Source organism: Solanum verrucosum, unplaced genomic scaffold (genome assembly GCF_900185275.1).
Source record: "Solanum verrucosum unplaced genomic scaffold, falcon-dt-bn FXZP01000060.1, whole genome shotgun sequence".
Lineage (NCBI taxonomy): Eukaryota > Viridiplantae > Streptophyta > Magnoliopsida > Solanales > Solanaceae > Solanum > Solanum verrucosum.
The window spans coordinates 4,230,525-4,243,722 of NW_026020129.1; the positions used below are offsets into that span (position 1 = coordinate 4,230,525).

A 13,198-nucleotide genomic window follows, 5' to 3' on the forward strand; every position below is an offset into this window, starting at 1 on the left:
TTATTATCTTGCTCACAAGTTTGAACACAGTTACATAAAGTTTGGCATTTTAGTTAATAGAGAAGTGGGTCTATTATCCACTAAATTCTGGAACGTGCACCGTTGGAAATCGAAACATGTTGGGGCTTTACAACTCCAACTACTTTTCAGAGTCTAGAACAGAAGTTAATTAATTATCCAGACATGTTTTCTCCAAATAACAGGACCTCCAAAATATTTTACTTATAGCACAGAATCCCATCTCCAGCATTTGTAAGGTGCAATCAAATATCACAAAAGAGACAAACTAACAATCAGTCGGCATTACACTCTTAAAGAGTTACATTTCTATGCTGGAAATGATACGAATTACATAAAAGAATATTAAGATTCTAAAACACTATTATCTAGGACATTGCAGCGCAATAAATTTAGGCATCTGTTGGCGTACATGAGCAGATAGCTGTGGGACATCATCTCTTGCATTCTTCTCACAATGATCCACTTCTCCATGCATCCGCCAAACGATTCTATAGTGTCAGGATGGTGAAGCTTGGAACCAATTCAAAGGAGTTGTGCTGCACTGCTGCTTACAACTCAATGACAAACTGGAACCATTGATATTCGTTTTCTCAATCTTCATTATCAGAATCGCCAAATTTTATTTTGGTGGCCTTTGGAGCATTTGCATCAATTTCTCTAAAATGAGCACCATAGAGCTTGGACTCCTGTAAATTGCAACTCAACAATGTAACAAAGAACATGTGCAGCGATAGAAAACTAGCAATGCGGTAGTAAGGGAAGGGTGGAGAAACAAGATTCAGTTGACAATTACTAACAGAAAGGCATGTGTAGCTCTATTCATCAGTCTCAATCAAACAAATTATGCCAGCAAGAAAATAGGCGATCACAAAGTATAACTTTTGTAATAATACATTGTTGGTTTTCCATCTTCTGGATATCCAAATTGTTATTGTAATCGGGTTGCAAAATTATCCCAGGAAAACACAACTCCTTAGCCTCGGTCTCACTAAACTTTTACCAGCCCATTTATAAACTTGGAGATTTTGACCCTCCCAATTTGGTCCATCCAATAATTGGGTTGATATGTAGGTGTTAGTTGATCAATGAGGAATCTTGTCAAAAGTGTTTTTTTAAAACAAAAAAATTATTATGTTCAATACGTTGTATATTAGCCAAATAGACATAATAAAGACAAACTTTGTTAGGTACATAAACAAATAGACTAAAAATTTAGTAAGAAATGGGCAGATTGGGTCAAGATTCGTTTAGTCCCTTTCAGCCCAAGTCACTTTTGTACGGGTTATTAATGAAGATGGTTTATAGCCCATTCCTGCCCAACTCATTTCAGCCCATGTAAATTTTGGGCAGTTCACATTTTGACCCATTCATTTGACACCCCTATCCATAGATACTATGTTGTCAAGACTATGCACAAGCAGATGATAATAACATTCTGGGCTTCCTGCCCAAGAACAAAAACACGACATGATTCTTTGTTTTCTTAGTTTGGACCAAGCCAACATAAGATCCTTCTTTTTTTAATAGATTCTACTTACAATGCAAGCACGACATGTAAACACAAATACAGCTACTAGGATATCAAGAACTAGGCAAATCCTTGTGTCAGTTGTGTGAGGAACAATAATTTCTTCCAAAATGAGATACTGAAATTTAGGAGACTAAGAGCCCGTTTGGATTGGCTTAAAAAAAGTAGCTTTTACGTCAAGAATAAAAGTCGAACTGAAATGACTTTTAAGTCAAAAAATAAAAAGTAGGGGGAGACCTACTTTTGGTTTTTAAGTCATTTTTAACTTATTTTAAGTTATTTTTAACCTTGCCAAACACTTTCTAACTTATTTTAAGCCATTTTTGACTACTTTTGCCAACTTTTAAGCCAATCCAAACACCATCTAATACATTTGCATTTCAAATCATACGCAATAGCCAATATGCAAACAAAAAGCTTACCTTTTTCTTTACATGGGTTCCAAAGTTAAGAAGGGCAGCTGGAACAGTCTGTCCAGCTTCTCTGAGGACATTTATCAACTCCCCAGAAAGTCCCTGTGATAGACAGGCTCAATGTAAGAATCAAACTAGCAAAGCACTGAAACAATAGTACAAGAAAAATAAAAGTGAAATCTCTATTGTAAGGATCAGTCAAACAGTACCTTGTTATCCTTGGTGAAAAATGTATGAGCTACACCTTTTTTACCAGCCCTTCCAGTTCTTCCAATTCTATGAACATAATCCTCTGTTGTCAAAGGGAAACTATAATTTATCACAACTTCAACATCAGGTATATCAAGCCCCCGAGCAGCTACATCAGTAGCAATCTGCAGAAGCATAAACAATTATGTTAATGAGGCTTTAGCATGTTTCAGCACGCACGAAAGAAAACTGAGCAAACACAGCAAGATCATTCATGAACAGTCTATCCAAATTCAACCGGAAGTCACAACACAATTCCCAGCCAGCACCAGAGCAACACAAATAGAAGTCACAGAAAGTATGGGAAATAGATCTTGCAGGAATGAGGAAGAACCAAAGAAGCAAAATCTGGCAAAACATTTTGATGGGGAAAAAAGAGTAAGCATCCTATTATTCTTGGACGGAAGAGGATTGGCTAGAAATCAGAACTTCAAAAATACAGATCAGGTTTTAGTCAAAGAGTAAACTGATGTAAATTAGGATGATAAAACAAAACCAAAAATATAGCAATATCAGTGGTTTTAGTCAAGAGTATAAAAACACATCTGAGGTTCTTCTTTACTTAATTAATAAAGCACATTTTCTTTGGTTCTTATATACTTGATTAGTTGGCCTTATATGGTTTGCATCTTCTTGAGATTCTATCCTGTTAATTCTACCTATCAAATAACATCACTGGAAGTGGAAACAAAGATGATAATAGGAAAACAGTGTGTACCAGTAGAGGACAGCTTCCATCCTTGAAGAGTGACAGGGCCTTAGTACGAGCATGCTGTTGCTTGTCACCACTAATGGAGACAACTTTCCAACCCCTGAGGCAATGACACTTTAAACATTACAAAATGTAAACCAGATATGATACACAATACAATGAGCATGGTGCATACTACATGTACCAATGTTGCCAGGGTCAAATTAGTTGGAACATGTATTATACTATTATCAGCAAGTAAATAGAAGCTAGACATAGGAATCTAATGTTTTCTTCACAACTAAACAGAAGAGTCAATAGAATTACCTTTTCTGTAGCATCATTTCAACACGAGATGCTTCCTTCTTGTATAAAACAAAAACCAATACTCTATTCCTGTTCAAAGTTTGCAACCTCTTGTAAGCATCCATTATAAAGAGAGTCCAAAAAATCAAATACCAAGGTTAAACGCCAAAACAGGATACAAATAATGTAAACATTATCCCCAATAACTGATGATTGAGGAATGTCTAAAACCATTGCCACGAAGAACAACTGTGCTAGACAATGGATAAGGAACTAAAGAAGAATGATACAACAACAGAAATCTGCTGGGGAAGTAAAATGAACTCATCCACAATATGATTTTTGAAAAGAAAAAAGGAAGAGGAGATAATAGTGTGTGTGTGTGACAGGGAGAGAGAGAGAATGCACTTCCCCCATGCCCCATGGTTTGATAAACATACTACCTCCTGGTAGAAAAATGGAATCACTACTTTTAGGCTACCCCTCACTTGGTCAACCATCTAAATAAACATAGGGGGACACCAGACAACTGTGTTTAGACAACATTAAGCACCAATAGAAATTAGCAACCACACATGGGCAGAATAATCATTTCACACTTTTTATGAGAAAGGTAAGTTAATATTGAACACAGGCACAAAGGCGGTGCTGGTCTAGTCTTTTTGCACTTAAGTCACTTTAGAGTGATTTTAAAATAAAGAGAACTGTTCTAGTTGACTTAGCAGGAAGGAAGCAATCCATTCAATTCCTACAAGTACAAGAGAATTACAAGCCTACTTTGTACACAGGGAGGCAAGCAGGAAATTAAAACCACAGGCAAAGACCTAATACATGAATATCATTATTCATATACTATAATATAGGAGGATTTATGGATGTCAGCAAGAGACAACGAACGCAGGCTTGAGAGCTTGAAATGAGATTAGAAATGTGTTGGCAGAAATTTCTGTTAAGATACCTTCTAGACTTGTGGTATTTTTCCAGCAAACATTGTAAACGCTCATCCCGTGCTCGATCTTCCAAGACCTACAATGTAAAAGGAAGTGGACAGGCAATTCAGTAGGAAGAAATGGAGATGAACGTGCAAGTCTTCTCCTATTTTCTCTTTGAATTTTAGTTTTGGCTCTGTTGATCGATTGGGAGGCAACAATATGCTGATCATATGAAAGAGCTGGAAAGAAAAATGCATATCTCATAAGTCCTTAAAATTTCTACAACGCAGTTTACCTCAACAATTTGCATGACATCGTGGTTGGCAGCCAAATCTTCTGAACCTACAACTACCTGAACAGACTTCAGTTTTAAGCCAGGAAAGGAACCACAACAAATTTGAGAATATATTCTGAATGGTAAATGAGACCTTGATTGGATTGGGATCCATGAACTCTTGAGCTAATTGATGAACTTCCGGAGGCCATGTAGCACTGAACATAACCATCTGCCGAACTGCACAATTTGATGGGACTTGAATGGTGGACACAAAAAAATGCATGTACACAAAATTTAAACTTCATCTAGCTATATCTGAAGTGCAAAAAACAAGGAACAAAGTCCTACCATGTAAAGTGGGAGGATGAGGATATGAATCAAAACACTACAAGGATATTTACAAGATTCAATTTTTAAAAAAAAACAAAAAAACCTTTTTGGTATTACATATATACTGAAAAAATGAAACAAAAAACAAACTTTAACATATGGATGTACATCATTTACAAAAAGGATCGAAAATGAAACTACAAAATGTCTCATTGGGACATATATATTTTTACTGAGGGAAAAAATGGTACGTGGAGATAATACAATAAGCTGTGAAAGACATTCAGATCCAAACATTTCATTAAAAAGAAGAAGACATTAAGCAGGCTAAATCTATATAATGAGATGTCCATCAACGCTCCAGCTCTAAGAATTCAAGTGATGGAACCAAATGTACAGAGCAATATTCATACCAGAGCATGTTTGGCTCAATATGGCACGGACCGCTGGTTCAAAACCTAAATCAAGCATGCGATCAGCTTCATCTAGCACCTATAGCAATATTAGTAACATCAGTCAAGGGTAAAGGAGCATGACAGTTGATGTGTACTCCATTCATATTAAGTTCATACTACATAGGGGAAAAAATCAAATCATATTTAAGAAGTTATCTCATGATCATGTCAGGGAAATTAAGAGAAATAGAAACAGTTCTATTTCTTAATTTCTGATCACATTACAAAAAATAAAGGATAAATACAATCTATATGTTTTCTTCTGTCACATAACAATAATCACCCTATCATGGTAACTTTGAAAGATTTATTACATGGAGCTAATTTGAAGGCTCTTATTCAAGTGCCACTTTGTCTCTGAATAAGCTGAAAATAAAGGAAATTGGTGTAGTTTATGATAATCCAGAATAAAAAATGGCAAAGCTTTGGGCCATGAGAAGCATATTATTTGTAAGTTCTACAACAGCTAAGCTACAGAAATATGTACATCTGTAAATTTTCTAGCATCAACCACCAAGACATTCCAGTAACCCTAGGATAAACTCCGCAAACAGTCAAGTGATAGTTCAAAGATGCTAAATAGAATGTTAACGACAAAAGGTGATTATCAGGCATATTTTCAGCCTGTATTTCAAACAAGACCTACATTTTAAATACCTCACAAAGTTCATGTTCAGCAACTTGAGATTACTTGAAAAAAACAAAAAGGGAAAATACTACTCCTAAAACTTAATAATAAAATAAAATCAAAAAGTACTTGCACAAATTAGATGACCAAAAATGCAGAACAAAAGCATCCAAACTATCTACACTAGTTGACCAAACAAACTTTCATGACATCATGCTTATTCAGACTTCATCAAAGATCCAGAAAGTCCAAACATAAATGAAGGCCATAAAAGCACTCACCACAAAAGAAACCTCTTTTAAATTGCAAGCTCCCATTTCCATCAGATCTTGCAAACGACCAGGGGTTCCAATAACAATATCCTGAAAGCAGAGGATATGATCTGAGGTACCGACAAGAAACTGACTTAAAGTATGACATGTGTGAAGCACGTGTAACATCCATTAAAAAGTCTAAGAAAGCAAGCAACCATAAGACCTTAAATCAACTTAGATATTAATTATATGATACTGAAAAAATCATCATCCAAGACTCATTGCAATAATAAATTCAGAACGAGTAAATAAAAAAGAATCTTAGAAAAAATCATCATTCAAGACTCATTGCAATAAAAAATTCAGAAAGAGTAAAATCAAAGAATCTTACCACACCAGATCTAAGAGAAGCCTTTTGATGGTGCTTATCAACTCCGCCATATAGACAAACTGACTGCACACCAGTAGGCTTCCCAGCCTCACAAAGAACATCTGATATCTATTATAAAAGAGAAAGTTATCAATAAAGTATAAAATCTGCATTGGCATTTTGTATTTGAGAACACAAGGCAAAACATGCATATTGATTTAATAAAAGAAAGCATAAGGCAGGAGTTAGAAGACATTCTGGGCAGATACTACAAGACATCAAGAACTAAAACTCACATAAACTAGCCTTTTACAATTTATTATGCACAGTATAAGGTTGTATCTTGGTAAATGGGACCAGATGGATTTTTCCCTGCTCTTAGAAGTTAGAGCAATAGAAAAGCAATAAAACTGTCTTCAGATATAGTTTTCTTACTTTTCTATTTCTCTTTGAAGCAATGAATATCAGGTGTAAACATAAATTACGCTTAAGAGACACAGTTTCTATGCGACAAGGTTCCCAACATCCGACAGTAGGCAGATTTACTAGGATGCAATGTGGGACTATTACCAACTAAATATTTAGGTATACCCTTTGGATGTCAATCACAGAGAATACTAGGAAGGATGACTGAAAAGTGAGAAAAGAGACTAACAAATGTACTTGTCCTTGGGATGAAGGTTCTAATCAATAGTGTTTTGGATGCACCCCCTACTTAAACTATGTCTCTATTTCAATACCTAACAAGATGCATAAAAGAAGCAACAAATTAAACAGGAATATTCAGTGGCAAGGAAACAACTAAGAAGTCTTTCAGTTAGGTTATGCGGGAAACAGTGATCACCAGGAAGAAGCAAGGAGGCTTGGAAGTCAATAATCTAAGGGCACACAACGTTCTCCTCCTGAACTAGCTATGAAGACTTTGCAATGAGGAGGAGGCACTGAACACATGTGATTATAGAGAAGTATAAGATGGAAAATTCTTGGAATGCATGAACACCAATGCATTCGCACGCAATTGGGAACTGAATATATTCGAAACTTATTGAATATATTCTAAGAACACATTCACATTATAATAAGTGGTGATAGAAAAACTTTATTTTGGAAAGAAAGATGGTCAGGACATACACTCCTAACGATTAGTTTCCTATCATTCCTCCAAAGTAAATAACCATGATGCCACAGAAAACGATTACTAGTCTACTCAAGGATGGAAAACAAGCAATAACACATTCATTTGCCTTTTACCATGCTAAATTTTTAAAAAAACTACGAAGTTCAAGCTTTGATGAGTGACAACATTATTCAGTAAGTGAAGTATTAGTTCAAGTGAAATCAAACTCAATCCACAGAACAGTAAAAATACCAATAATGCAAGAAAGCAAACAATTTTAAACACTCCAGGTGTAAATTTCAGGAACGTACTTGTTGAGCTAGCTCCCTTGTAGGCGAAAGTACAAGGCAAACAGGATTCTTAGACTTTCTACTCTTCCGCTTACTCATGATGTGCATAATAGCCGGAATACCAAAAGCCAGCGTCTTACCTGATCATACCAAAATATAATAAAACTAAAAAAACCACAAACCATAACCCACTATTGCACTAAAAAAACTCAATTTTCAAATGTTATACCTGATCCAGTTCTAGCAATCCCAATAAAATCACGCCCATCTAAAAGAAAAGGCCAGGAATGAGATTGAATTGGTGATGGTTTCTCAAAATTCTTACAACATTCCAACACCTCACTTGGAAGCCTTGCATCCACAAACTTTTCTAAAGCTTTGTACTTTGACTCATCAGCACCCTTACCAGTAACCACCACATTTGTACTACTTTCTTTAACCTCCCCATTAACAACACTAACATCAGACCCATCATCCAAATTCCCTTCCTTTACCTTACTCTTCTTCTCCTTCTTCGACTTCTTCTTTTCAGATAACTCAGCTGACCCATCAAATATTTCAGTATTTCCATTCGACCCATCAAGAGTTTCAGTGTTCCCATTAGACCCTTCTTCTTCTTGCTTCTGTTTCTGCTTCTTCTTCTTCTTCTTTTTCTCTTTTTTGGATTCTACAACAACTTCTTCAACCGCAGGGTCTTCGAGCTTTCTCTTCTGTTTCTTGTGAGATTTGGATTCATAGTTTGCTGAATTTGTGAGGGTTTGAGGTTCGTCATCTAACTGCTTTGCTACCATGGCTGCTCAAATCTATGGCGAAATCGCAAAACCCTAAGGTTTAAGGAAACAAATGGATGTTGTATTTATAGAAGTTCGCTATTTACAATTTTCCCCAAATTAACCTCTGTTTTTAGTGAAATTACAATGAGAAAATAATCAAAATGGTCCCTTAGGATTGGGTTTGGTTCATTATATTCCTTGGTGTTAATAGGTTAACAGATATGGTCCTTCTTCACTTTTTTTATCATGCAAAATACATGTTATATTCTTCAAATCAAATTCTTCCAAGACAATCAAAAAAATAAAAACTTATGCAAGGGAAAAATATATTGAAATTTTGAAATCATTCTTTCGGTGCAATTTAACTTACAATTATTATTTTATTGAATAAGAGGCTATAAAACATATCTTTTATAAACGACGTATGCATTTAAGTTAGGCATAATACATAAATATGACTCTTGACAATTATAACCCTAAACTTTGATAGTGCACAAGTAGGTACTTTAACTATCAGAAATTTCAACAATTAAACATTCGAATATCGCAGCAAAGTGTGTGATTCACAAATGCTTCTACGTGGCTGCCAACTAATTAAAATAAATACACATGGTTTCCTCAATTAAAAAAACAAAATAAATACAATAGTGAAAGTGAAAAGAACTAATTCACTTATTCTCTAAGAACCCTAACCCTAAGTCTCTACGTTTCACCCTTCGAATCAAAGGTAAAATTGTTCAAGACTTGTGCTCAGATCTCACGTACTTGGATGTCTATCTATTCTTCTTCCTCAATTTAGTCGAGATATATTTAATTTCCCCTTTTGAAATTTCGTTTTTGATAATTTTATATAAAAATTATGATTTCTTTACCACAACTGTAAATTTGCTCTGTTTTTTACAGTATGGAACATATGGGTCACATTATCGTTGTTTTTCACTATGGATGTCGCTTTTATATAGGTCAATATGTTTCGAAATTGGACAGTATTATATTTAACATAGACAAGGACCATTTATCTTTGACCAAAGTGAAATCTTATGCAAAAGATGATGGGTATAATGAGATTGAAACTTTTTTATGTTGAAGACCCTATTACCCATAGATTTGTGAAGTTAGAAAGTGACAGACAACTATACGTTTGTGTTAAAGAATAACCGATGACTTGAGTTTTTTATAGACTAATAAATTTTCATTAAAATCTTTTTTCCACAATAACAAAAAAAATTGATGTAGTTTCAATGAGCAAGAAAATTGTGAAGAAAGAGAGGAAGATGGCAATAATCGTTGAAGAAATTAGAAGGAAAAGAATGTAGTGGGATTTTGATTTTAAAATAGAGATGTATATAAAAGAGATTTATTAAGGGTAAAATTGTCATTTAAGCAATTTTTGTTGGAGATTTTATTTTTACCACTGACATGCCTAATTGAAGTGTGTTTAAGGCACTTAGCCATGTAGGATTCGAGTGTTTAATTGTTAATTTTTTGGATAGTTGAAGTGTCTATTTGTGTACTGCCAAATTAAAGGTCATAATTGTCAATTGATGTCAAGTTAAATATCATGTTTATGTATTATGTCGTTAAGTTATATTGAATAAAGAGTGTGGGAGCCATTTTAATATCTATTTTAATTTATTTGTTTTTATCATGTTATATATATGTATATATTTTAAATACATAAAAAGTAATATAAATTATGATAACGAACAACTTAAAATTTGCGGCTGTATCTAAAATTATGTAAAAAAAATTAAATCTGTTGTAAAATATGATGTCCACATGATTTTCTTTGTGCCCAAGAATATGGGTCTCACATATTCTTTGAGCCAAAGTATCTTCGGCTTGTAAATAGTCCATTAATGTAATGGAAAATATGAATAAAAGTGAAAAAAAATAGTTCCCCTTCCCTCTTTTCTTGTGTAGTTTATTCATGCACTAGTTTTTGTTTTTATTTTATATTACGTTTTTTATTATATAATAAAATCACAATAATTAATAACTTAACATATAAATACATATAAAAAATGTTCGACTCCCGAATTCTATTAGGGCAATAAAAATTGGGACACGTGAAATAAATATTATTTAAAAATCACGCAAGAATACTATAAATCATAATAATTAACAATTTTAAAAATATTAAAAAATCATATAAAATTTTTGATTGTCTCTCCAGAATTCATATGTACATAAATTGAATATGACATGAAAATTATTATGAATTACATTAATTAATAACTTCACATATTTCAAAAAAAAAAATGATCAACTCACCGAATTTCATTTGTGTAACATAAATTGATATAAATATAATAATATATATTGTGCTCGGGCTAACCCGGACTCCTAGAACTAGTAATATACATAATTTATTTATGGATTAACAATTCACATATTTATGCTCTGATACCACAAATAAGTATAAGCTTTAAACACAAATATTCATGATATCATGTATGTAACACCCCTAAATATTAACCAAGAGACGCATGTTTGCTTAATTATTACAATATGTTTTACTCTCATTTTGCGAACTTGAAATGTTGTGATAATTGCTAACTTGTTTAACATAAATTGTGATCGTAATTAAGGTGTTGTATTGGGGTATTTTCATAATATTCTAATTAGAATTATGTATAACTTTAAAAGGAGGTGAAAGATAATATATATATAGGTGTATATGTATGCTTTTTGGGCAACACACAATGTTTTTGGGCAGCACCTTTGAAGGACAGCTGCCCAAGTGATAAACATCACTTGTTTGACTATATATTTTCACGTCTCCTTTAGTAAATTCGTTTTCCTCAAGTCTTAGAACCTTAGAAACATATCTAAACAGATTGTTCTTCAATATCACAAGAGAAAAACTTAGCCCTTTTGACTGAAATTCGAGACACACACTTATTTTCGGTAAGTGACGAAATTTGTTTCTGAGTTGGATAGTGTTTGGTATTTTATGCATATCTCTTGCTCTAGAACTTAGTTTACAGTGAATAAATATGATTTGACAAGCTAATTCGTAGACCTACAACTCTTATTTTTATGTAAAACTCTGATTTAGCTATTATGGATTCGAAATATGGGACGCAACATAGGACAAGTTCTGTCCATATTTTGAAATTACAAATCCTTTATGAACAACTGTTAGTGTTTTGAATATTTCTTGTTGTACAAAATATATTTTGCGGTGATTCTTGTTTGTTTGCAACCCTAAGAGATGTTTCTACATCTTTCATGAGGTTATAAAGTCTAGTTTTGTCGTTTTCCTTTTCAAATCTAAGTTGCAACTTAAGGTATTAGGTTGGTCAGAATCATTGTTTTGGGAGCATAGTCGTATTTGCACAGGATAAGCTTACTTGTGATGATAATCCAGTTTTACATCAATATTATTGAGCTGCTAGGAATTAAAGAAGTTATTTAATTGTATTTTTAAGGTTGTATATACTCGTGAACAAGTTGAGGACCTTGAAACGTTGCTTGGTCTACGGTCTGAACTCGCGAAGTTGTGTTGGACTGTTTCTTTGCTAAGGCACTGAGGTTTGTGTATAAACTTGTACTTATAATCTTTTTACCTGCTGGTATATCTGAAAGTTTATCTTGGTACCTTTCTTACCTCTTGTCAATTTGCATTGCCGTATTGGTATCCTTTAAGACATTAAAGACGTTTGTGTAACTCGCCCACTTGTACAGATTGTATTATCACTTGGCACTCTTGTTGGGACCTTGTCCTTCTTGTGGCTGTGACTTTATATGGCATGCCTCTTGATTCGAATAATTTGTCATCTTGATTATGGATTTTTAGCCCGTCTTAAGAATGAAAGTTGTCCATTTTAAGTACGAACTAGAAAAACTATTTTTAATATGGTTCTTGGTTCTCTTGATTATTGGGCTTTCACCCTTCTTGATACAGGGCGGACGCCCTTCTTGATACTTGTTTGTGCTTGGTGTGAAGACATGATATGTACATATTGGGCGAGCCTTGTTATTGAATCTTTTGAAAAATGGTGCTATGAGCATTCTTGACATTTGGACCTCTAAATATCGAACTTGATACTCTTGATATATTGTTTACTTGATTTATTTATTACGTTTGATTATACTGCCCATGACTTGAGAGAGGTAGTTTGGTGAATTTGATGGCTCCAAATCTATAGTTTTGCATCACTAAGCCTTATGCTTAGGGATAGTTGTTTCTATCGTAGGAAAAGATCGAGAGGAGGCATGAAGCGGGACATTGGAGATGAAGATTTTGAGAGCTTTAAGGAAGATCACATTTGCATATAGACATCTATATTTTGTATAAACATTGGGACTTGTACATGATTTATGTGTTGTATATTACATGAAATTTTGAGGACTAATTTGATCATGTCACCATGAGTTGTAATATAAATATGGCTATATGTTTTGTTGTTTTGGAGTGTGTAAGCCCAAGTCTTGTAATATAGTAAATTTACCACTAATTTTGAATGATTGTGTGAAGTATGAACGACCTAGTTTGGGTACTTGGAAGTTGGTAATATTCTTTTTATGTCATTTTTACTAGTGTGAGGACAATATATGC

At 33.9% G+C, this 13,198-nt stretch overlaps 2 protein-coding genes across 3 annotated transcripts in view; one reads left to right on the plus strand and one right to left on the minus strand.

Annotated features, from left to right (window-relative positions):
• Window positions 1-13,198, plus strand: part of LOC125827059 (phosphoribulokinase, chloroplastic) — a 70,074-nt gene that overhangs the window by 25,464 nt on the left and 31,412 nt on the right. The window lies entirely within an intron of this gene.
• LOC125827057 (DEAD-box ATP-dependent RNA helicase 5) lies at window positions 155-8,682 on the minus strand. The gene is made up of 13 exons (XM_049506415.1): window positions 8,091-8,682; window positions 7,883-8,001; window positions 6,476-6,583; window positions 6,112-6,192; window positions 5,161-5,239; window positions 4,569-4,654; window positions 4,436-4,492; window positions 4,167-4,234; window positions 3,230-3,298; window positions 2,930-3,023; window positions 2,172-2,336; window positions 1,972-2,064; window positions 155-707 (listed from the first exon to the last, which is right to left on the minus strand). Exons 1-13 carry the CDS (start codon window positions 8,650-8,652, stop codon window positions 612-614), a joined length of 1,677 nt encoding a protein of 558 aa, XP_049362372.1. The 5' UTR covers window positions 8,653-8,682; the 3' UTR covers window positions 155-611.

Coding starts and splice junctions, on each gene's coding strand:
- LOC125827057 (XM_049506415.1), bottom strand. CDS start 8,652: ATGGTAGCAAAGCAGTTAGATGACGAACCTCAAACCCTCACAAATTCA. Junction 5,240..6,111: donor TAAAAGAGGTTTCTTTTGTG/GTGAGTGCTTTT, acceptor ATATTGCTATAG/GTGCTAGATGAAGCTGATCG. Junction 4,235..4,435: donor ATGTCATGCAAATTGTTGAG/GTAAACTGCGTT, acceptor TTTACATTGTAG/GTCTTGGAAGATCGAGCACG.